The sequence below is a fragment of the Gadus macrocephalus genome, chromosome 9, assembly GCF_031168955.1.
Source record: "Gadus macrocephalus chromosome 9, ASM3116895v1".
Lineage (NCBI taxonomy): Eukaryota > Metazoa > Chordata > Actinopteri > Gadiformes > Gadidae > Gadus > Gadus macrocephalus.
Window position 1 is genome coordinate 9,965,411 of NC_082390.1, and position 25,105 is coordinate 9,990,515.

At 51.2% G+C, this 25,105-nt stretch overlaps 3 protein-coding genes across 4 annotated transcripts; 1 reads left to right on the top strand and 2 right to left on the bottom strand.

Moving 5' to 3' along the window:
- Positions 1-1,589: 1,589 nt before the first annotated feature.
- On the bottom strand, positions 1,590-4,745 carry hyal6 (hyaluronoglucosaminidase 6). The gene is made up of 4 exons (XM_060060629.1): positions 4,579-4,745; positions 2,944-3,894; positions 2,618-2,707; positions 1,590-2,277 (listed from the first exon to the last, which is right to left on the bottom strand). The coding sequence occupies exons 2-4, from the start codon at positions 3,877-3,879 to the stop codon at positions 1,786-1,788; spliced, it is 1,518 nt and encodes a 505-aa protein (XP_059916612.1). The 5' UTR covers positions 3,880-3,894; positions 4,579-4,745; the 3' UTR covers positions 1,590-1,785.
- A 4,915-nt stretch (positions 4,746-9,660) lies between these two features.
- On the top strand, positions 9,661-17,512 carry wasla (WASP like actin nucleation promoting factor a). 2 transcript variants are annotated; one of them, XM_060060627.1, is made up of 10 exons: positions 9,661-10,319; positions 11,243-11,377; positions 11,989-12,075; positions 12,388-12,488; positions 13,287-13,598; positions 14,390-14,432; positions 14,877-15,030; positions 15,300-15,817; positions 16,098-16,197; positions 16,552-17,512. In XM_060060627.1, exons 1-10 carry the CDS (start codon positions 10,215-10,217, stop codon positions 16,611-16,613), a joined length of 1,617 nt encoding a protein of 538 aa, XP_059916610.1. In that variant the 5' UTR covers positions 9,661-10,214; the 3' UTR covers positions 16,614-17,512. The 2 variants fall into 2 exon arrangements, with proteins under 2 accessions (XP_059916610.1, XP_059916609.1); XM_060060626.1 differs by having other exon boundaries at positions 9,662-10,319; positions 12,388-12,484; positions 13,343-13,598.
- On the bottom strand, positions 17,341-24,700 carry asb15a (ankyrin repeat and SOCS box containing 15a). Its single transcript, XM_060060624.1, has 9 exons — positions 24,666-24,700; positions 24,296-24,406; positions 24,012-24,061; positions 23,374-23,511; positions 21,551-21,796; positions 20,701-20,872; positions 19,726-20,365; positions 18,780-18,933; positions 17,341-18,493 (listed from the first exon to the last, which is right to left on the bottom strand). Exons 2-9 carry the CDS (start codon positions 24,376-24,378, stop codon positions 18,336-18,338), a joined length of 1,641 nt encoding a protein of 546 aa, XP_059916607.1. The 5' UTR covers positions 24,379-24,406; positions 24,666-24,700; the 3' UTR covers positions 17,341-18,335.
- Positions 24,701-25,105: the final 405 nt, after the last annotated feature.

Genomic DNA, 25,105 nt, shown 5'->3' on the forward strand with positions numbered 1-25,105 from the left:
CTGGTTGCTGTCACCAGATCTCTCCATGTGTTTGCAACAGAGTGAGTTGATGGAACTGTGGGACAGACAGAGCGACGAGGTCTGCTGCGGTGGTCCGTCTGTCTCCAGCAGGGAGTAAATAGTGTGGTGAGAGGGTCTGCAGCCCAGCGCGGTGGTGATGGGGGTCTCCAGCCCACAGACGATGGGCTCCAGCCTCCCAGTCTACCAGCGATTCAAGTTTATTCCCCAGTATGTTGTTTTGTTTCCGAGCAGAAAGCTGCGTCTCCTGGGAACCTCGGAGCAGAGCCTTTATGAGCTGAATCACCATGGGCTCTCTCTCACCCCAGAGGAACCCGCTCTCCATGGAAGCGTGTTGAGATGAACTGCAGGCACTTAGCAGACGGTAGAATTCAGGGCATTTCCTACTCTGGGAATCTCTGGGGCAGTCATAGGTTATATATGGACGGAGTTCATTGGTACAATAGAGGTCACAGGATATAGGTGTAGAGATAGTGTATATGTTTAGATGTTGTAGGCCTGTATGTAGATGGGATATATCATATCTGTAGATGGAGGGTATATATTTATACAGATATCATATATTATATCTATAGGTGTGGATATAGGGTATATGTTTAGATGTTGTAGGCCTTCATATAGATATAATATATAATATATTTGTCGATATCAGGCATAGATGAAGTACTGCCTATCTGTGTACTGTGGTACTCTGCTAGTACTATGTTGGTACTATGCTAGTACTATGTTGGTACTATATGTCAGTACCGCCTATCTGTTCACTGTGTACTGTGGTACTATATAATATATAATATATTGGTAGATATCGGGTACAGATAAAGGGATGTAGTAGGCTATATATACACGACATATGTACTACATATACTGTATCTATCAGCCATCATCACAGAGTGAGACTGGAAGAGACAGCTGGAGTAACCATTAACACCGCTCCCTAATCAAGGTAATGAGAGAGAGAGAGAGAGAGAGAGAGAGAGAGAGAGAGAGAGAGAGAGAGAGAGAGAGAGAGAGAGAGTCAGGAGAAGTTTGTTAAATAAAGTGTTTATTATATTAATATATGACGTATATCTTTCATGAAGTATATAGTAGTATACCAATAAGGACGACTATAAGTAAACACAACTGTTCCTGCACTGTTCAATGTGGTGAGTCAGTGTTAGTTGGTATAGCTTGGAGTGACGTATGAACATCAGGCGTGTGAATATACCATGAAAAACCATCAGGAGAATTCTTATGAATGGTGTATGTAGTGAGATGGAAGGATCCGTTGATCACCATATGATCCACCTCCGCTCTGCTGGATGGACCGGGTTATCCGTCCAGCCTGACAGGACGTCGCCATCTAGTGGAGAGCAGTTTAATATACAATGTACTTTTCTTCGCCAATAAAGCTCATATTGTAATGAGCTTTGTTTGTGTTTCTCATTCCCTATCTCTCTTCGTCTCTTGCTCTATTTCGCTACCTCTCTCTCTCTCTCTCTCTCTCTCTCTCTCTCTCTCTCTCTCTCTCTCTCTCTCTCTCTCTCTCTCTCTCTCTCTCTCTCCTCTCTCTCTCTCTCTCTCTCTTCCTCTCTCTCCCTGTGCCTCTCTCCCTCTCTCTTTGTCTGTCTGTCTGTCTGTCTGTCTGTCTGTCTGTCTGTCTGTCTGTCTGTCTGTCTGTCTGTCTGTCTGTCTGTCTGTCTGTCTGTCTGTCTGTCTGTCTGTCTGTCTGTCTGTCTGTCTGTCTGTCTGTCTGTCCGTCTGTCTGTCTCTCTCTCCCCTCTCCGTCTAAAGGGTGAGGTACTTGACGAGCAGACTGAAGCCCAGGAAAGTGATGATGACGAGGCAGGAGGAGTGAAACGAGAGCAGCCCGCCGTGCCGGGGGCGGGGCAGAGGGGCATGGCCAGGGGACGGGGCTTGGGGCACCTCACAGTGCACCCCCGTCCAGCCCTGGTAGCACTGGCAGGAGAACCTGTGCCTCATGTCCAGGAGGTCCTGCTGGGAGAGGCGGCCTCTGACTCTGTAGTGTGGCTCTGGGGCCCCTTGGCCCTGTGGTGGGGCCCCATGGGGTGGACTCCTGGTGGGGCCCTGGGGGCGGCGATGAATGCTGAAAGAGCGGCGGGGGAGGTGCAGCATGGCACCGGAGCCCAGGCTCTTGCGGACGCAGCGCCCGTTCTTCTGGCACAGCGCCCGGCTGCACAGTTTGGCGGCCGACGTCACGTTGACCACGTAGTGACCCAGCGGGCCGTCGATGTACTGCTTCACCGCCAGGCAGTTCCTCTGGAGGGAGGAGGTGTTAGGGCCAGGAGAAGACAGAGGAACATGGAGATGTTAGAGCCAGGGGAAGACAGAGGAACATGGAGATGTTAGAGCCAGGAGAAGACAGAGGAACATGGAGATGTTAGAGCCAGGGGAAGACAGAGGAACATGGAGATGTAAGAGCCAGGAGAAGACAGAGGAACATGGAGATGTTAGAGCCAGGGGAAGACAGAGGAACATGGAGATGTAAGAGCCAGGAGAAGACAGAGGAACATGGAGATGTTAGAGCCAGGGGAAGACAGAGGAACATGGAGGTTTGTCTGTAGGTCGATTTGTAGGGAGGTCTGTGGGTAGGACTCACCTGTGAGCTAGCGTATTCCGAGGACCCCCAGAGAACCACCCCTGAAGCGCCCAGGGCAGCGCTCTCTCCGATGGTGGAGACCAGGTCCTTCTGGGATGGGAGGTAATCATCATCAATCATGAACGACCTGGGTTGTAGCGCCTATCCTCAATAAGCAGGCGCACACACTAGGCACGATCTCCCTGTTCGGTGTTCATCTCAAGGTTCCTTCCCTCTGGACTGGGGGGGATTCTCCTTGTCCTAACTGTGGTTCAGGGCTAGACTAATACCACATTATGGAGGTGACTCTCCTGATGGATGATCTCACCTCTGAAAGAGGATCTCACCTCTGAAAGAACCACGAAGGTGTAAGCGTAGAAGGGTCTGGAGTAGACAAACACGGGCAGCGTGTGGTCCGTGCGGGCGATGGACGCGATCCTCATGGCCTCCTTGACGCGGTAGTGGACGAACTTGACGGTGTTGGCGGAGGAACGCAGCTCGTAGTCCAGGTAGACGGAGGGGTAGAGCGCCGTGCTCTCCCGCCACAGCCACATCAGGTGGTCGTTGCGCACGTGCTCCACGTCGGGACACTCCCCGGTGTAGCGCTGGGGGTGGCGCTTGTAGCCGTAGTTGTAGCAGTCGGGGAACAGGTAGAAGCCCCAGAGGCCGGCCGGCCGGCGGCCCTCGGCCAGGGCCAGGGTGGAGTTCATGAAGGCCAGCCCCGACCGCTCGAAGCTCTCTTTGGCTTCCTTCTCCACCTTGCCGTCGGGCCAGGTGGGGTGGAGCGAGCGGACGTGCTCCCTGGACCGGTTGCGGTAGATGTCCTTGGATCCCCAGTTGCGGACCCACTGGGGCCTCCAGTTCTCCCAGTCGATGACGCCCAGCCCCCGGAAGTCCTTGTGAGGGATGAGCTTGTCGATGTCGTCCCGGGCCTTGTTCAGGTGCTTGGGGAGGCTCTGGTTCTGGGGCAGGCCCCCGTGGACTGCCGCCCCGCTGCTGGAGTAGTAGGGGTAGAGTCCCAGGTGGCTGTGGTAGAAGATGGTGACATTGGGCCCGCTCAGCGTCTCGTTGAGGTTGGCCACAATGTCAAACACGCTCAGGTCCAGGTCAACCTCGAAGCGCAGCCGGCAAGACTCAGTGGGGGCGTTCCAGACCACCAGGAAGGGCCGGTGGGGGATGAGGGGAGCCTGGGCCGGCTTCATCTGCTCCCCCAGGACCCCCTGACCCCCAGGACCCCACAAGACCAGGAGGTGGAGGAGGAGGTGGAGCTCAAGCCGGAGCATGGTCCCCAAGTGCTCCTGGACCAGCCACATGAGGATGGGGAGAGAGGAGGCATGAGGAGAAGAAAGGAGAAGGAGAAGAGATGGTTAGATGAGAGGAGAGAGGTAGGATGAGTAGACAGATGAGGAGGAGAAGAGATGATACAGGAAGGAGAGAAGGAGGAGGAGGAGGAGGAGGAGAGGACACGGAGGAGAGAGGGATGAGGAGGAGGAGAAGAGAGGAAACAGGAAGGAGAGAGGGATGAGGAGGAGGAGGAGGAGGAGAGGACACATGGTCAGCGGGTCGGTGATGCTGAGGGAAACCACACGATGAGCTCCAGTGAGCAGAGACAAACCTCAGCTGGTGAACAAAGAGATGGATAATGAGGTTTGCCCGCTCTGCATTCCACCACACAACAAGCCTCTGTCCTCAGAGGCACTCCCATGAGATTACACATCGGACCCATACACAAAATTAAAACAAGTGGTACTGGCACAGCTTTCATCAGAACGGACCTGTGTGGGGTCAAGTGTTATGGATCATTACCGGGCTTACAGCACATACTGTAAACGCTGAGATTCTAGATCTATATATTGTCGTTGGAGGATTTCTGCAGGAAAACCCTCCCCTCTGACGGAGAACCACAGTGACGGGAGCCCTGAGGCAGTAGGGAGGTGGAGTTAGAGTCCTGATGGGGTTAGTTAAGCTTCATAGCCACCTACCTTCACGTCCTCCCAGCGCCGTCCTGCACAAACAGATCTGATCCGCTGTTAACTTCAAATAATTTGAACGCTGTTGTTCTCCGAATACATCTTCATCCAGCCGTCAACAGGAACTGGACTGGTGTAGATGGGGCATGCCTGACTGGGAGCCACTGGTGTTAGTGAGAGTACTGAGTTACTGGTCAGAGATGGCTCCTCCTTGCTGGCCTCATTACCCCCTCAACGCTGGTGCTCATGTCCTCACCCCTTCACACAGACCCAAACACTCATGGTCACACTGTTCCTGAGTGAGGTCATATCAGAATGTCATGAAGAGCAGGTGAGTTGAAGTGCATGTCATCAAAGAGCAGGTCGGGTTTGGACGTCTTGCAGGTAGACTGGGGACATTGGGGACCCCCCTGACTCAGCATTCTGCCTCCTCCACCCTTTATATCCACCTCCAATCACTTTATATATATATTTTTATTATTAGGATCCCCATTAGCAGCACACCGGAGTGAGAGGTAGTCTTCCTGGGGTCCGAAACAAAAAATATAGACAGACAATTTTTTTTGACATTATGTCAAACAAAAATAGACAAATAAACAATAAAGAACAGTATGATAATAAATATCAGAATTACAAATATAACAAAATTAAAAAAGATATGAAAGCTACAAAAATAAATGAAAACATTAAAAATGTATATGCATTACAAATGGACCACATGTTTTTTTGCAGACCTTTTGAAGTTGTATTTGCTATGTTTTTTGGCAGTTCATTCCATAATGAAATTGATTATAAATGATGGTATTTTTAAGTAGATTGGACCTTGGTCTGGGTAAAGCTAGATGTCTGTCATTTGCTCCTATAGTGCTATGACTGTGTCTGTCAGACACACTGACTAAACCTTCAGCAAAGAAGGCAGGTTTTTTTTTACAGTTTATGACTGACCTTAGGAACAACAAGAGATTAAGAGAGACCCTTTGTTTTATTGTGAGCCATGTGTCACGAATTGACTCAGAGACAGGGACTCAGACGCAAAACTCAAAAGACGGCAGTATGTTTAAACCAAAAACGCTTTAGTAGAAAATGGTAACAAAAAAAAATCTCAAGGAGAATACAAAACTATAACAAAAGATGCTCGCTAAGGAGGATACAAAACACAATTAAATGCAGTAGTATCTGCAAGTGTCTGGGCACAAAAAACTGGAACTGGAACTGACATAAGACAAAGGAAAACAAAGGCTATTTATACATGAGGGAGGGGAACACAGGTGAGACGAATCAGGGACCGGGGAGGCAATCACAGTGGAGGAAGTCAAGTGCCTGAAACGAGAGGGAAAAGGGAACTACAAAATAAAACAAACACAAACTTTGCGTGACATGACACCATGACAGGCTAATGCATTACTTCAGTGTTAGTGTGAATGGAGCAGCTCAGTGCGAAACGGGCTGCTGTGTTCTGAGCTACCTGAAGTTTATGCAAGTCTTTTTTGGTTGCTGATGACCAGATATTTGTACAATACTCAAGGTTTGACAAGACCAGAGCATGTACAACATTTTTGAGATAATGGTGTCAATGTGAACTGACCTGGACAGTGAATCAACAATGGTAAGACCCAAGAGTTTTATTGTGTTAACTTGTTGAATGGGTGTACAACCTATAACTAAATTTAACTGAGTTTTTTTTGCCAGCATATATCTTGAGCAAAACACAATAAATTTAGTCTTTTCAGTGTTGAGAGCCAGTTTTATTCTCATTGACCCAGTTAAATACATAATTTAATGAATCATTTAAGTTAGCTGTTAGCTCATTACACAGAATATCAGCACAGTAAACAGTGGTGTCCTCAGCATACATTCCAATATTGACATTCTTTGTACATAGCGGCAAATAATTAGTAAATATCGAGAACAGTAATGGACCAAGGCAATTACACAGTGTGGTGTAGCTGTGTGGCACACCACAGTGTATGACCTTTGAGTTAGAAAAACTGCCTTTGAAAAAAAACGTTGTTTCCATCCTGTAAGATAGTCCTCTGGCCAGGCTATTGCTGTAGATGTAAAGCCATAGCTCTTAGCTTTTACAATTAGCTGCTCATGGTCAATTACTGCTGCATGAAGTCATCCAGTCATCAGTCATTTCTGCAAGTGCAGTGCAATGTTAATTTATTACTGGTGATATAATCCTTTTTTGGATTAAAAACAATTTCTTTAATTAATTTGCTCAATACTGGTAAAATACTTATAGGCCGACTATTGGGACCATTAGAAGAACGATTCTTATATTTTATGAGTGGAATGATTTTAGCTTCTTTCCAATCAACTGGATGAACACTTTGGATTAGAGTAGACAGTTGTTACATTTATGGGCTGTAGGAAACGATACATGGCTGGCAGCTAATTTCAACAATTGACCATCAAGATTATCAGTGCATAAGGTTTAGTTATAAATGCTCCATCAGAATGAATAAACGAAATTGACGTTTTCGATTTTCTTCCCATTATATCATTCATTGTGGTCCACAGTTTTTTCCTGTCATTTTTAACGTAGGTAATCTTTTGTTTCTGATAGTCCTTCTTTTTAATTTGATTTAATTTTTTCACATGATTCCTTATACAGTATTCTTGTCTGGCTAACGGGCAACACAATTTATTAGCCATTTTCTTGGCATTGGCTCTTAGGGTCATCAAATCTTTCAGTTCATTGTCAATCCATAGGGCTTTTTTCTTTAGCAGTACATTTTCTCAAAGGAGCACGTCCATTCACAATTTTCATGAAATAATTCATAAACAATGTAAGTGCCGCTGCAGGATCATTCTCGTCACAAACACTGGACTTTTTCCATGTCCTTCAGAAATATTTCTTAATTGAAATTCTTGTATGGTCTCTAATGCCTCCTCCCACATCCTTCTCCTACCCCTACCCCCTCCGTCAACTTCCTCCTCCCTCCTAATCATTCTCCACCCTCTGTCCTCCTACTCACTCCATCACCCACCTCCACCCTCTTCTTCCACCCTCCTCCTCCTCCTCCACCCTCTTCTTCCACCCTCCTCCTCCTGCACCCTCCTCCTCCAGCCTCCTCCTCCACCCTCCTCCTCCACCCTCCTCTTCCTCCCTCCTCCTCCACCACCCTCCTCCTCCTCCACCCTCCTCCTCCACCCTCCTCCTCCTCCACCCTCCTCCTCCACCCCCTTCCACCCTCCTCCTCCTCCAGCCTCCTCCTCCACCCTCCTCCTCCACCCTCCTCTTCCTCCCTCCTCCTCCACCACCCTCCTCCTCCTCCACCCTCCTCCTCCACCCTCCTCCTCCTCCACCCTCCTCCTCCACCCCCTTCCACCCTCCTCCTCCTCCACCCTCCTCCTCCACCCCCTTCCACCCTCCTCCTCCACCACCCTCCTCCACCCTCCTCCTCCTCCACCCTCCACCCCCCTCCACCCTCCTCCTCCTCCACCCTCCTCCTGCCCCATCTTTGCCATCATCTGCCATTGACTGCCAATCAGAGAGGAGACATCGATGCGCAGCTGGGAGAAGGACACGGTCACGTGACCATCAAGTAGACCACTGGGGCTTCAGACCTGACTGTGTGGTGCCATCTAGTGGTGAGCGTTTCAACAGGCCCTTATTCACTCATGCTCAGTCCTCTAAACTAAAAGGCCCAAATATGTCATTGTGTTCAGAAGGGTCAGAACCCCGTTTGAGGAGCAGTCCGGTGTGTCTGGGAACACAAAGGCTTTCTGCAGGAGATTAGATTACAGCCAAACACTCCGGACCAGATTTTCTGGTTGGACAATTGAGCATAAAGCTCTCACACTCCAGCGGTGATATCCACAGAGAGCCGTTCAGCCAGAAGACATCGGCAGCGTAGGACCCACCAAGGCTTAGGTTCAAACCGCGATCAGCACAGTAGAACTCAGAAGGAAGGGAGCGACGTTTCAACAAGTGGTTTGATATGTCGTTGGAGCGGTGAGAGGAGGGCACATAATGGAGTATTGTGTGGACATTACGTAGGGCCGCTGTATGAATGCCCCACAGTCCACTCATCACTCACATGACCACAGAGAAACACACATTTACAGTGCTCCTCTGGTCATTTACATTTTCGTTTTTCCATGCCAATAAAGCTCTTTTAAATTTAACAGATAGAGAGTGATAGATAGGTGTGTGTGTGTGTGTGTGTGTGTGTGTGTGTGTGTGTGTGTGTGTGTGTGTGTGTGTGTGTGTGTGTGTGTGTGTGTGTGTGTGTGGGGGGGGGGAGCTGTGTGTTTGTAACTAAAGTACATGTGACCTGCTGGCTAACTCTGGATTAGCGTCTTGCTAATTCGCTTCAGGGTTTAGCCGGAGGCCCACTCCCATCTGTCCTCCCACCTTCAGGGATAAACACTGTACAGAATACCATGTGTCTTCAATGACCGTAATAACATGCCCTCATGTCTTTAATAACTAAATCAATGCCCTAATTTCTCCAATAACATGTTGTATCTTTAATAACAGTAATAACATGACCCCATGACTGAAATAACAGTAATAACATGCCCTAGTGTCTTAAATAACAGTATTAACAATACTCTACATGTCTTTAATAACTGTAATAACATGCCCTTATGTCTTTAATAATAGTAATAACATCCCCTATGACTTTAATAATAGTAATAACATGCCCTCATGTCTCCTATACAGTAATAAGAATCTCATCATGTCTTTAATAACAGTAATAACATGCCCTCATGTCACCTATAAGAGTAATAACAATACTCTACATGGCTATAACCGCTATAAGGACTAAAGAAACATAAACTACTAACTAACACCTCTGGAAAATCATAATCACATTGCTGAATTAAAACACAAATATCCGCCCGGTTAAATGACAAAGAGGTAAGATGTATACAAAATATATAATTAATTATAAGCAGCATAAAAGGTAAACTGGAATAATGAAATACAAAATAAAATTCCCATGAGATGCATGGCGCAGTTGTGAGGAATGTACACCAATAAAGTAGATCACGGTTAACGGTGTATCTTTTGCCGGTACAGTAGAATCTATTGTAACACGTCAATCACCCCTGGCCCCGCCCCCCGTGACGCTATGGCCCGCCCTCCCAGGCTGCTGCATTCCTCCTGCAGCGTCTTGGTGCAGAAGGGGTCACATGTTCCCCGACCGGAGGATGTTGAGGTGGTACCCGACTAGAGGAGCGGATGCGCTGAGCGGATTGAGGTGTCTCATCAGCTGACCGAGCGGCGGTCAACGTCCATGTGCGGATAACTACTCTTCAGGACGAGGTCGGATCCCCCTGCGTTTCTCCTCTTTCCGGAGTGGTCTCTCCCGTGTTGCTGCCATGTTGGCTTCAGCCTAGTGCTGCAGCCGGACTTCAGGGAGCAAAGTTTCCCTTCACCTTGTACACAAACCCCGGGTGGTCCCCGGGACGTCGCCCGAACCGCGGGACCAGTGAAGCTACCGGCCAACGCGAGGCGGAGAGGGAGAGAGATAGAGAGAGAGAAGAGGGGAGAGAGAGAGAGACAGAGACATAGACATAGACACGCGAATGCGATGATCGCTCTGCAGGCCAACAGAACCTGCGTGTGCATGGGTTTGATCTAAGGTTGCAGATATCCATGCATCATCGGTGTTGATCACCAGCTCAGTGAGATGTCCGTGCAGCAGCCGGGCCGGCGGGCGGCCCACACAGGCTCCATCCTGCTCACGCCGCAGGAGAACGACTGCCTCTTCGGGTACCTGGGCAAGAAGTGCCTGGTAAGTTTCTGCACGCTTAAGTGTTGCAGGCGTTGCGCATCGTAGCACGAGCCAGTGCGTGAGGTTCAGACGGGGTCAGGCAGGGTCGGTTCAGGCTGAACCCCGAGGTGGAGGGTGACTGCAGCCAAGGCCGGGGCTAGACAATTGGGGCCGGGGCTAGAATCTGGGGGCCGGGGCTAGACTCTGGGGGCCCTAGTGGAACAGATGCCCTAGTGGAACAGATGATCGAGGTAGATGTACAGGGCAGGTCTCCCTCTTTCAGCGGGGCAGACCTGGGAGGCCGTTGGCCTGGCCTCGTCATTGAGTCAAATGTCAGTTTAGACTATTAACATCACTGTGGTTGTACTGGGCAGCGGCCGGTATACCCAGTAGCAGAATGGATATGGCCTACCAGGTAATGCAGGGGGCGAAAAAAAAATGCTCGAACTTGCGAAAAATTCAGCTTTTCGATGACGTTCACATCGCGCAATTACGTCACTTCATAACGTTCCCATGGCAACAGGGGGAAATGGCTACTCTTGTATGATGTAAAAGCAACATTTTTTAACTTTCTGCTAAGATATATGTGATTTCTTTGCAACGAAAATGCGGGGATTATGAAATCATGCAAGCCCCGCGAAAACCTGCAATTTATGCGGTGAAAGTGTGGCATATTTGAAAAAATGCGGCCCCTCATGAATATGCGGACTTTGGCTGATTATGCATTGAATTATGCGATCGTATAATCACGTTTTTCTGGAGGGACTAGTATATAATGTGTGTGTTTGTGACTGTGTGTGTGTGTGTGTAATGGTGTGGCCTGGCGTTAATGAGTCAAATATCGATTTAGACTATTAGCCTCACTGGTTGTAATGGGCAGCGGCCGGTATACCCAGTACCAGACTGTGACCAGGTGACCAGGTGTTGTGTGTTGTGTGCCCCAGGCCCTGTGCTCCGCCGTGGTCCAGGTCTACGCCGCCGACCGGAGCTTCTCCTGGGCCAAGCGGTGCTGCGGGGTGGCCTGTCTGGTGAAGGACAACACCCAGAGGTCCTACTACATCAGGGTGCTGGACATCAAGGTAGGTGGGCTCCCTCCTCATGGTCAACCGGACAGCACCTCATCACCCATTTAAAATGTTTTGCCTGTATGATCATCCCTGGAAGGAGTGATCCCCACTCTGAAGGAGTGATCCCCAACTCTGAAGGAGGGATCCCCCACTCTGAAGGAGGGATCCCCCACTCTGAAGGAGGGATCCCCAACTCTGAAGGAGGGATCCCCCACTCTGAAGGAGGGATCCCCACTCTGAAGGAGGGATCCCCAACTCTGAAGGAGGGATCCCCCACTCTGACGGTGGGATCCCCGAATCTGACGGTGGGATCCCCACACTGAAGGAGGATCTCCCTCTCTGAAGGAGGGATCCCCAACTCTGAGGGAGGATTCCCCATTCTGAAGGATGATCCCCCACTCGGGTCAGAAGCTCTACTTTAACCACTGTAGGACTGCTGTAGGACTGCTGCTATGTTAGCCGGCGGTCTGAGCAAGGTTAGCTGACCGTGGTCTGACCAAGGGTGTCTGAGACGCAGTCTGACCCAGGGTGCTGGGTGCTGGGTGCCAGGTTAGCAGGGGTCTGACCCAGAGGTCCTGCTGTAACAGAACCAGTGTTCTGACCCAGGGTGTCGCCCCCTGCAGGACGGGAGCAGCCTGTTTGAACAGGAGCTGTACAGCAGCTTCTCCTTCAGCAGCCCGAGGTCCTACTTCCTCAGCTTCCCCGGAGACGTAAGGGCGCGTGTTAGTCTGATTAATGTGTGTGTTTATATTATGTGTGTGTGTGTGTGTGTGTGTGTGTGTGTGTGTGTGTGTGTGTGTGTGTGTGTGTGTGTGTGTGTGTGTGTTTGGGTGTATATATAATGCGTATATGGTGTAAGTGTATATAATGTGTGTGTGTATTTAATGTGTTTGTGTGTGTGTGTGTATGTATATATAATTTGTGTGTGTGTGCGTGTTTGTGTAAAGTATTTAATGTGTGTGTACATAATAGGTGTGTGTGTGTATTTAATGCATGTGTGTGTGTGTGTGTGTGTGTGTCAGAGCTCCCAGGTGGGGGTGAACTTCGCCAGTGAGGAGGAGGCTCGGCGGTTCCGCTCCGCCCTCAACGACCTGCTCGGCCGGCGGCAGCGCAGGGCAGGTGGGTGACCCCTGACCCCTGCCCTTGATCCCCAACCCCTGACTGTGACCCCTGACCCTACCCCTGACCCTGACCCCTGACCCTGGCCCCTGTTTCTGATCGTGGCCCCTGACCCTGACCGTGACCCCCAACCCTGACCCCTGACCCTGAACCCGACCCCTGGTCCCTGACCCTGACCGTGACCCCCAACCCTGACCGTGACCCCTGACCCTGACTCTGACCCCTGGCCCCTGAACGTGACCCCCCGACCCCCAACACCCCGACCCTGACCGCTGGTCTCCCAGCGTTACCGGTTTAGCTCAGCTTGTCGAGCAAGGCACTAACAGGGGCTGGGTTGGGGTTGTATTCCAGCTGTTGGGCAAGGCACTAACAGGAGCTGGGTTGGGGTTGTATTCCAGCTGTTGGGCAAGGCACTAACAGGAGCTGGGTTGGGGTTGTATTCCAGCTGTTGGGCAAGGCACTAACAGGGGCTGGGTTGGGGTTGTATTCCAGCTGTTGGGCAAGGCACTAACAGGAGCTGGGTTGGGGGTTCTATTCCCATCGGTAGAGCAAGGCACTAATGGCCTGTGTTGTGGATTAACAGGATTACACATTAAGTCTCCGCTGTGTTGACGGAGATTAGCCGCTTCTCCAGGACCGCTCATATGGCTGCCCGTGTTCATCGTTGTCACGGCAACCATGTGTTTGTCGTCGTTACCACGTGGTTGCCGCGGTAACCACAAACTCTTCCATGGTCTGGGTTGGCCCAGTGGCCGGTCAAGAGTTTACGGGCCTGAGGAGGTCTGTGGGTCCTCCCTCAGAGACCTCTGGGGTCTGCCTCCACCCCCAGCGTGTGTTTCTCCACCCTCCTGTCCTCAGGTCCGTCGCTCCCCTTGGCCACGGTGGACATGAAGAACCCAGATATCAACAGCATGCGGTTCCATAACTCCCAGCACCACCACCACCACCACCACCACCACCAGCAGCACCACCAGCACCACCAGCAGCAGCACCCCGCCCCCCAGCAGCAGCTCTACCAGCTGAACAACAGGCTGGTCCACCGCAAGGACAAGAAGACCAAGAGCAAGAAGAAGAGGCTCACCAAGGCGGACATCGGCACGCCCAGCAACTTCCAGTCAGTGCTGGTGAACCTGTTATAGTGAACCTGTTATAGTGATAGTGAACCTCTGTAGGGTGGTGGAGTGAACCAGTTATAGTGATAGTGAACCTCTGTAGGGTAGTGGAGTGAACCAGTTATAGTTACAGTGAACCTGTTATAGTGATGTTGAACCTGTTTTAGTCATGGTGAACCTGTTATAGTGAACCTGTTATAGTGATAGTGAACCTCTGTAGGGTAGTGGAGTGAACCAGTTATAGTTACAGTGAACCTGTTATAGTGATGTTGAACCTGTTTTAGTCATGGTGAACCTGTTATAGTGAACCTGTTATAGTGATAGTGAACCTCTGTAGGGTAGTGTAGTGCAGTATAGTGAACCAATTATAGTGATATGAAAGCAGTTATAGTGATAGTGAACCTGTTATAGTGAATCTGTTTTAGTGGTAGTGAATCTGTTTTAGTGATAGTGATCCTGTTATAGTTATAGTGAATCTGTTTAGTGATAGTGATCCTGTTATAGTGAATCTGTTTAGTGATAGTGATCCTGTTATAGTGAATCTGTTTAGTGATAGTGATCCTGTTATAGTGAATCTGTTTAGTGATAGTGATCCTGTTATAGTGAATCTGTTTAGTGATAGTGATCCTGTTATAGTGAATCTGTTTAGTGATAGTGATCCTGTTATAGTGAATCTGTTTAGTGATAGTGATCCTGTTATAGTTATAGTGAACCTGATTTAGTGATAGTGAACTTATAATAGTGGCATTCAACGTGTTCTAGTCTAAAGGATGTTTGTGTTTTTTATTTGCAGGCACATCGGCCATGTTGGCTGGGACCCCAACACTGGGTTTGATGTGAGTCTGGATGTGTGCGTCTGTGTGGTGGGATGTGTGAGACTGTAATAGTGTGTGCTTCTGTGTAATAGGATGTGTGTGTGTCTATGTATTAGTGTGTATTATGGGTTATGGGTTGTGTGTCTGTGTAATGGGGCCAGTAAGACTTGTGTCAGGAAAGCTCAACACTTTACGACGCTCAAAGCACCGTGTAAGAACAATCAATTTAATAATAAAACATTGATGTTATAGATGAAAGTAGCTTGTTTTTGGTCATGGTTGGTAACCCGTAGTAACGGACTCAACCACTCCGTGTTCGTACGTTCCGATATGGCCCGCTGCTCCACCCGACCCCCCCCAGGCCCTTGGGGTCCGGGGCCCGGGCCTCCACCCGTCCACCTGGTCCCCCGTGGGTCCGGGCCCAGGGCCTTGGGGCTGCTCGGTAACTAATGGATACTCCTGCAGCTCAACAACCTGGACCCAGAGCTCAAGAACCTGTTCGACATGTGCGGCATCTCGGAGGCCCAGCTGAAGGACCGCGAGACGTCCAAGGTCATCTACGAGTTCATCGAAAAGAAGGGCGGCGTGGAGGCCGTGAAGAATGAGCTCAGGAGACAAGGTGAGCTCACCTGTAGCCTGTTAGCCTTTCACCTGTTAGCTGTTCACCTGTTAGCTGTTCAGCTGTTAGCTGTTCAGCTGTCAGCTATTCACCTGTTAGCCTTTCACCTGTTAGCTGTTCACCTGTTAGCTGTTCAGCTGTTAGCTGTTCACCTGTTAGCCTTTCACCCGTTAGCTGTTCATCTGTAGGGAGTTCACCTGTTAGCTGTTAGCCATTCACCGGTAGGCTGTTCACCTGTTAGCTGTTCAACCCTTCTCTCTCTCCTCCAGCCCCCCCACCCCCACCCACCCGTGGCGGACCCCCCCCCGTCCCACCTCCCCCCCCCTCCAGAGGAGGCCGGGGAGCCCCTCCTCCGCCCCCACCCTCCAGAGCCCCCTCTTCCGCTCCCCCTCGACCCCCTCCCGCCCGGCCCGGCACCCTGGGGGCCCCTCCCCCTCCCCCTCCCCCCCCGCCCACCAGAGGGGGCCAAGCCCATCACAATCACCAAGCTCCTCCTACTCCCCCGGCCCAGTCTCCTCCCACTCCCACCGCTCCACCCCTCTCGAGCTCCGCCCCCGCCCCTCCCCCTCCCCCTCCGCCTCCCCCACCGGGACCCCCACCCCCCACAGAGCCCGACGGAGGAGGAGGAGGGGGGGGGAAGTCAGCCCTGCTGGAGCAGATCCGTGGGGGTGCCCAGCTGAGGAAGGTGGAGCAGAACCCGACCCAGACCCAGACCCAGACCCCCGCCCCCCCGGGGGGCCGCGACGCCCTGCTGGACCAGATCAGACAGGGCATCCAGCTGAAGACTGTGAGTCCCCGTAGAACCACATCACGTAGAACCGCAACACGAAGAACCAACGCATGCAGAACCGCATCACGTAGAACCGCAACACGTAGAACCAGCGCATGTAGAACCACCATATGGAGAACCGCAACACGTAAAATCACTGCATGTAGAACTACAACAACATGAACCAAAACAACATGTAGAACCGCCATACATGGAACCACTACGACACGTAGAACAATAACACACCGAACCACAGCCCTCCCCCACCCCTGACGGAGGTCCTGATTGTGTGGTGCAGGTGACGGAGCAGCAGGACTCGGGCCCCGCCCCATCGGCTGGGATCGTGGGGGCGCTGATGGAGGTGATGCAGAAGAGGAGCCGAGCCATCCACTCCTCAGGTGACCACAGGACCCCCACAGGGTGACATCATAGGGCTGCATGATGACATCATAGGGCTGATGATGACATCATAGTGCTGCATGATGACATCATAGGACTGAATGATGACATCGTAGGGCTGTTGATGACATCACAGGGCTGCATGATGACATCATCATAGAGCTGCATGATGACATCATAGGGCTGATGATGAAATTAAAGGGCTGAATGATGTAATCATAGGGCTCCATGATGACATTGGGCTGAATGATGGCATCATACTGTATGACTGAATGATGACATCATAGGGCTAAATTATGACCTCATCAATGATCAAATGACCCGGGGCTAAAGGCTGTGGTTTTGTTTCCCAGACGACGACCCAGACGAGGAGGAGGATGAAGACTTTGAGGATGATGATGAGTGGGACGACTAGCCTACGAGACCTTCCTGTATTTATTGTTGCCTTTAAATCCTTTTGTAGCGTTCACTCCTCCTTCGTTTCATCTGGATACCTTCCAGAGCACCCCCTTCCTCCATTTCCTGTTTAACGATGACAGCATCCTGTGGTTGCAGCCCAGCTAGCTAATAGCAGCTAAGGAGCTACGCTAGCGGTGCGTCGGGAGGTTTTTTTATCATGTTTCAGCGTTCCGAAGGTGAAAGGATCTTCTGTGTTTTCATGATGGATCAGAAACAGTTTTCCGATCCTCATTTCTTTACCATCTCTCTGTGGTTTTCTTACTCAGTCTTAGTTTAGCACACCTACCTAAACATCTGGACGTACTAAAGTAGGGTTGACTGAAACACTTAAAGGATAATGTGGCTGTTGACTTTAGTTGTTTTTTGTTGTGTGTGTGTGCGTGAGTGTGAATATAAAAGTTAAGGTTTGAATAAAAATACCATTTAAATCACTATTAGGGGAGAAACTGCTATTTCTAAATGGATTTTGGGAAATGTAGCCAGTCTGTAGTCCTTCTGAGCGTACTTAGCATCACATTGCTACGTCTCATTACGCTGTTACCATGGTAACTACTAAAACTTGTTTCGCTGTAGAACGCTAGTGTTAGCATCCGACTATCTTACAGACACCTAATATCAAACTCTAACAAGCTTGTGTGACGCAACATGTCCGTGAATGCCTGAGAAGACATAAAACAAGCCGATAATTAACCAACGTTTGGCAAAAAGCTTATTTTATTTGAGTGCTTTCAGACATGGCTGCCCATGACTTCCTGTTATAACAGAAAGTGGGCTCTGACACGCAGCTGCACCCCAGAGACTAAACGCTGCATCCACAGATGAGAGTAAAAGATTGAAATAAATGTTGACTTTACAGACCTGGCTCCTGTGTGCTGATGATTGACATGCAACATGTGTGTGTTTCATTTAATCATGCTATATATTGATCTAATTAGTGCCACTACTTGTCTCTGAATGAGATAACTCCAGTAAAGCTGATACGACCACAAGATGACTGTCAGCCAAGAGGAGCATAAAGAGACGCATGAGGTAAGTTAAAGCTTGTGGACTTTGACGAGAATAAGGTTATATTATTGATAACCCCAGTTATCGAGTTTAGTTTAGCCAGTAGCATCGTGGTTCCAGTAGGGGGCGATGTGCGTTTAGTTTGCAATCGTTTCCCCTGAAGATCAATTATACATGGTTAAAATACATTATCATACAGTGTATATTACACCACTACATCATCATACAGTATATATTACACCATTACATCATACAGTATACATTACACCAATCCAGTCTGTTTACTAGAACAAGCACCCTATAACACACACCCATCTCACGCACACACACGCACACACCAGTAAAGCTATTCATAGTTGTCAGCTGTCAGGTGTGAGTTTGGTTCTGCAGCCTACCCAACCCCCAGTAACCCCACACAGTGACCCCATCCTCCATACATGCACCTCTAACCCAACCTAAACACCCCCATCTCTAACCTAGTATCTAAATTTAACAATCTCAAACCTAGTATCTAAACTTAATCTCTAACCTAGTATCTAAATTTAACCATCTCTAACCTAGTATCTAAATTTAATCATCACAAACCTAGTATCTAAACGGAATCTCTAATCTAGAACCTAAACTTTATCATTAACCTAGTATCTAAGCGTAACATTTACTAACCTAGTAAAAACTAAACTGTTTGTGGGTCGAGCTCCCGGTACAGCAGGTAGTCGCGCAGTCTTGGAGGGAAAAGGTCAGAGTTCATGACGTCGGGGTTGTTGAGTCTCTTGAGGGTCAGGCAGCGGCGGATCTCCAGACGACAGATGTGTCCGAGAGACCGAGGAGACCCTGAGGAGATAAACACCGTCAGTACTAGTAGAAGTAGCCCCTACTATATCATCTTCTGGTAGTATTTCTAGCAGTATTCCTGATAGTATTTCTAGTAGTATAGTAGTTTTGGTACGTACTGAGGATGCTGCAGATGTCACCCCAGTAGTAGTAGTAGGCTATTATCTAGTAGTATTTCTAGTAGTAGTATAGTAGTAGTAGTATGTACTGAGGATGCTGCAGATGTCGCCCCAGTAGTAGTAGTATTATCTAGTAGTAGTGGTAGTATAGTAGTAGTAGTATGTACTGAGGATGCTGCAGATGTCGGCCCAGGCCCCCTGCGCCTGCAGCAGGCTCCTCAGCGGGGGGCAGAGGGAGACCTGGCCCACGTAGTCCAGCAGGGTCCGGACCACCAGGCCCGAGAGGTGCACCAGGCAGCACAGACCCATGAACTCACAGAACTGTGGGGAGAACATCAGAAAGTTAGAGGAACCACCAGGTGTTGACCCTGCTGGTGATCCAGCAGCCGAGCTGGGGGCCCTAACAAACGTTAGAAACTCCTACCAAAAATTAGAACCTCCTACCAAACATTGAAACCTCCAGACAAACATTAGAACCTCCTTACAAACATAATAACGTTCTAACAAACATAATAACCTCCTAACAAACATAAGAACCTCCTAGCAAACATTAGAACCTCCTTACAAACATAATAACGTTCTAACAAACATAATAACCTCCTAACAAACATAAGAACCTCCTAGCAAACATTAGAACCTCCTAACAAACATTCAAACCTCCTAACAAACATTAGAACCTCCTAACAAACAGAACCGCCTAACAAGCATTAAGGACCTCCTAAAAAACATAAGCTCATGACAAACATTAGAACCTCCTAACAAACAGACCCTCCTAACAATCATTAAGGATCTCCAAACAAACAGAACCTCCTAACAAACATTAGTACCTCCTAACAAACAGAACCTCCTAACAAACATTAAGGTCCTCCTAACAAACAGAACCTCCTAACAATCATTAAGGACCTCCTAACAAACAGAACCTCCTAACAAAGCCCTCCAGACCACCGGTGAGGGACCTGCTGCCGCCGGAGCTCAGGCCTTCAGAGGTTTAGAGGTTCAGAGATTCAGAGACCTTCAGAGGTTCAGAGGCTTCTGAAGGCCTCAACCCCCTGATGCTGCCTCAGTCCCCTGAAGGCTCCCCTGTGATGGCTCAGTAACAGGGCTACAACTCACCGGTATGGCTCTGTCTCCATGGTCCCCGGCGGGCCAGGGGTCCTCGTGGTCCCAGCGGGAGCAGGTCCGGGCGCCGGCGCCGCCCTCACAGCCTCCGCAGCCGCACCTCAATCTCTGGGACTGGCCGGGGGCGTGGCCTCCCTGGTCGTCGTTGTCGCCGTGGTGACAGAGGAAGCAGCTCCGCGCATCGTAGCCGTGGTTGAGCAGCAGGCGCATCATGGCGGCGTCCTTGAGGGCGTACTGCAGCGCGGTGGGGAACACCGTGTCGCTCACCGCACGGAAGTAGCAGTTGGCGTCGGCGCGGGCCAGCAGCAGCAGCCGGGCGAGGTCGTGGCGCCCGGACCGCACCGCCACCAGGAGGCACTGCAGGGGGTCCAGGTCCGGCCGCGCCCCCGCCTCCAGCAGCGCACGGGTGCAGCCGGCATCGCCGTTTGAGACGGCGTAGTAGAGCGCACTGCGTCGCAAGTCCCGGTGGTTCCCCGAGTGGTGGGCACTCATGCGATAGTTGACGTCGGCGCCACTGGCGAGGAGCAGCCGCAGGCAGCGGGCGTGGCCACCGGCCGCCGCCGAGTGCAGCGGGCTCTGACCAGCCGCCTTGATGCTCCGGGGGCAGGTCAGCGGGAGCAGCATCTCCAGCACCCTGTGGGGCCGGGGTTAGGAACGGACTCACCCACTGGGGGAGGACTCACTCACTGGGAGAGGACTCACCCACTGGGAGAGGACTCACTGGTAGAGGGCCCACTCACTGATAGTGCCTCTACTGTCTAGCTCCTACTGTCTAGCCTCTACTGTCTAGGATCTACTGTCTAACCTCTACTGTCTAGCCCCTACTGTCTAACCTCTACTGTCTAGCCCCTACTGTCTAACCTCTACAGTCTATCCCCTACTGTCTAGCCTCTACTGTCTAGCCTCTACTGTCTAGCCCCTACTGTCTAGCCCCTACTGTCTAGCCTCTACTGTCTAGCCCCTCCTCACCGGTAGTGCCCTGCGTAGGCGGCCTTGTGGACGGGCAGGTGTCCGGTGCCGCTGGGGAGGTCGGGGTTGGCTCCGTTGTCCAGGAGCAGCCGGACGAGGGAGGGGTCCCCGGCGCCCGCGGCCGCCATCAGCACGCTCTCGCCGCTCAGCGCCTGGGAGTTCACCCTGCTGCCTGTCAGGGGTCAGGGTTCAGCTGCCATATAGGAGGAGTCTTAATAATAACGTAATAACGATCACTAGAGAGACGCAGCAGTTTGTTGCTCAATGGTCGCTGGTCGCTGGCCACTGGTCCTTGGTCACTGGTCGCTGGTCACTGGTCCTTGGTCACTGGTCGCTGGTTGGTGGTCCTTGGTCACTGGTCGCTGGTTGCTGGTCACTGGTCCTTGGTTGCTGGTCACTGGTCGCTGGTTGCTGGTCACTGGTCCTTGGTCACTGGTCGCTGGTTGCTGGTCACTGGTCACTGGTTGCTGGTCACTGGTCCTTGGTCACTGGTCGCTGGTTGCTGGTCACTGGTTGCTGGTCACTGGTCCTTGGTCACTGGTCGCTGGTTGCTGGTCACTGGTCCTTGGTCACTGGTCACTGGTTGCTGGTCACTGGTCGCTGGTCAATGGTCCTTGGTCACTGGTCGCTGGTTGGTGGTCACTGGTCGCTGGTCACTGATCGCTGGTTGCTGGTCACTGGTCCCTGGTCACTGTTCATTGGTCGCTGGTCGCTTGAGGTGGTGAAGCAGGTTTGAGTGGAGCGGAGTTAAGTCGGGTGGGGTTAAGTGGGGCGGGGTTAAGTGGACCAGGGTCTGGTTCTAGTGGTTCTCGTGGTTCTGGGGGATCATCTAGTTCCGCTGGTGTCTCACCACAGTTGAGGAGGATCTCGGCGATGTGGGCTTGGCCGTGCTCGGCGGCCACGGCTAGGGCGGTCCGCCCCCCGGTGGTCGTCAGGGCGACCGGCGCCCCGGACCGCAGCAGCAGAAGCAGCACCTCGGCGCCCCCCTGCCGCGCCGCCTCGTGGAGCGCCGTCCAACCCCGGGGGCCCGGCTGCCCCACCCAGGACCCCCTGGAGAGCAGCACCTGGGTCACCTTATAGGAGCCCCCCCGCACCGCTGCAGGGGACATTACAGAAAGAGGTCCTTAAGGAGCAGGTAGGGGTTAGACAGTACAGAGACAGGTCACTAAGGAGCAGGTAGGGGTTAGACAGTACAGAGACAGGTCATTAAGGAGCAGGTAGGGGTTAGACAGTACAGAGACAGGTCATTAAGGAGCAGGTAGGGGTTAGACAGTACAGAGACAGGTCACTAAGGAGCAGGTAGGGGTTAGACAGTAGAGAGACAGGTCACTAAGGAGCAGGTAGGGGTTAGACAGTACAGAGACAGGTCACTAAGGAGCAGGTAGGGGTTAGACAGTACAGAGACAGGTCACTAAGGAGCAGGTAGGGGTTGGACTGTACAGAGACAGGTCATTAAGGAGCAGGTAGGGGTTAGACAGTACAGAGACAGGTCACTAAGGAGCAGGTAGGGGTTAGACAGTACAGAGACAGGTCACTAAGGAGCAGGTAGGGGTTAGACAGTACAGAGACAGGTCACTAAGGAGCAGGTAGGGGTTAGACAGTACAGAGACAGGTCATTAAGGAGCAGGTAGGGGTTAGACAGTACAGAGACAGGTCACTAAGGAGCAGGTAGGGGTTAGACAGTACAGAGACAGGTCATTAAGGAGCAGGTAGGGGTTAGACAGTACAGAGACAGGTCATTAAGGAGCAGGTAGGGGTTAGACAGTACAGAGACAGGTCACTAAGGAGCAGGTAGGGGTTAGACAGTAGAGAGACAGGTCACTAAGGAGCAGGTAGGGGTTAGACAGTACAGAGACAGGTCACTAAGGAGCAGGTAGGGGTTAGACAGTACAGAGACAGGTCACTAAGGAGCAGGTAGGGGTTAGACAGTACAGAGACAGGTCACTAAGGAGCAGGTAGGGGTTGGACTGTACAGAGACAGGTCATTAAGGAGCAGGTAGGGGTTAGACAGTACAGAGACAGGTCACTAAGGAGCAGGTAGGGGTTAGACAGTACAGAGACAGGTCACTAAGGAGCAGGTAGGGGTTAGACAGTACAGAGACAGGTCACTAAGGAGCAGGTAGGGGTTAGACAGTACAGAGACAGGTCATTAAGGAGCAGGTAGGGGTTAGACAGTACAGAGACAGGTCATTAAGGAGCAGGTAGGGGTTAGACAGTACAGAGACAGGTCATTAAGGAGCAGGTAGGGGTTAGACAGTACAGAGACAGGTCATTAAGGAGCAGGGAGGGGTTAGACAGTACAGAGACAGGTCATTAAGGAGCAGGTAGGGGTTAGACAGTACAGAGACAGGTCACTAAGGAGCAGGTAGGGGTTAGACAGTACAGAGACAGGTCATTAAGGAGCAGGTAGGGGTTAGACAGTAGAGAGACAGGTCACTAAGGAGCAGGTAGGGGTTAGACAGTACAGAGACAGGTCACTAAGGAGCAGGTAGGGGTTAGACAGTACAGAGACAGGTCACTAAGGAGCAGGTAGGGGTTAGACAGTAGAGAGACAGGTCGTTAAGGAGCAGGTAGGGGTTAGAGAGTACAGAGACAGGTCATTAAGGAGCGGGTAGGGGTTAGACAGTACAGAGACAGGTCACTAAGGAGCAGGTAGGGGTTAGACTGTGGTACCTAACAGCAGAGGGCTCTCACTCCTGCTGTTGGTGTTGAGTGGTGAGGCTCCACGGTCCAGCAGAACCCGGACGTTCTCCACCAGACCGGCCACCACGGCCCGGGTCAGTGCCGTCTCCAGACCACCACCAGGGGGGACTAGAGGGTCCACCGTGGAACCACAGTGTAGAACCACGACATAGAACCACAACACACTAGCATCACAACCCAGAACAACATCACAGCATAGCACCACAGCATACATAACAACACAATCCAACATTGATCACCAACAGAGAACCACAACACAACATATATCCTGATACAGCATATAAACCACAGCATAGAACAACAACACAACATAGAACCACAAGATACAACCACAACAAAAGATAGATCCACATACAACCACAAGGTCAGCATGTGGACGTTCGCCATGTCACCGCCCAGGTCTCCTTGCCAAGCTGTGAGGTCAACAACACAACATCACCTGACCCCAGTGTGTGTGTGTGTGTGTGTGTGTGTGTGTGTGTGTGTGTGTGTGTGTGTGTGTGTGTGTGTGTGTGTGTGTGTGTGTGTGTGTGTGTGTGTGTGTGAGTGTGTCTGTGTGTGTGTGAATGTGTGTGCATTTGCGTGTGTGTGTGTGTGTGTGTGTGTACCGTGCACTCCAGCAGCCTGTAGTGTGAGGTGGGCGCCGCCGGTCTGCAGACTGAAGTGACCACAGATGACATCACAACCAGGAGAGAGATGACATCACAACAAGGGGAGAGATGACATCACAACCAGGGGAGAGCTGACATCACAACCAGAGGTGGGATGTCATCGCAACCAGGGGAGAGATGACATCACAACCAGGGGAGAGATGACATCACAACCAGGGGAGAGATGACATCACAACCAGGGGAGAGATGACATCACAACCAGGGGAGGAGAGGACTCAGACCTGGAGAGGCAGGACTCCTCGATGCTCCTCTGGATGTCCGTGTCCGACAGCACCTCCTCGTCTGACTCCTCGTACGTGTTCATCGTGTCTCGAGGTCTCCGACCAAATGTCCTGCAGACGTTGAGTGGTTAAGAGTCGAGACATCCAGAACTCTGTATCTACAGCCTCAGGATCATCAACATGTCTTCAGACTAAACTAAATCCGGCACTACGTCCTTCTCCTCCTCCTCCTCCTCCCCATTCTCCTCCTCCTCCCCATTCTCCTCCTCTTCCCTCTTCTCCTCCTCCTCCCTCTCCTCCTGCTCCTCCTCCTCCTCTCTCTCCTCCTCCTCCTACTCCTCCTCCTCCTCCCTCAGATGGGAGCTCTCACCTCTGAGTAGCGTCAGCTCCTGCTCCTGTGCGCTGCGGTGCTGCGGTCTGCTTTATACCCGGCCCCCCTCTGCCTCTGGAATGCCCCCCCCCCCCCCCCCCCCCGGCTCAGAGGATAAGTTTCTATTGTGTTGGAGTGCGCCCCAACTCAGAGGATAAGTTTCTATTGTGTTGGAGCGCGCCCCAACGCTGGACTGACGGACCCCCACACCTGGCCAGGCCTGAAATACCCGGGCTTACAGGGGCAGTTGTGATCGGTAAGCCAGACACGACCACTCACTGGGTCATGGAGGTCTGAGGAGGCTCTGGTGGTCCTGAGGGCAGGAGGTCTGAGGAGGATCTGGTGGTCCTAGGACCAGGAGGTCTGAGGAGGATCTGGTGGTCCTGGGACCAGGTGGTCTGAGGAGGATCTTGGGGTCCTGGGACCAGGTGGTCTGAGGA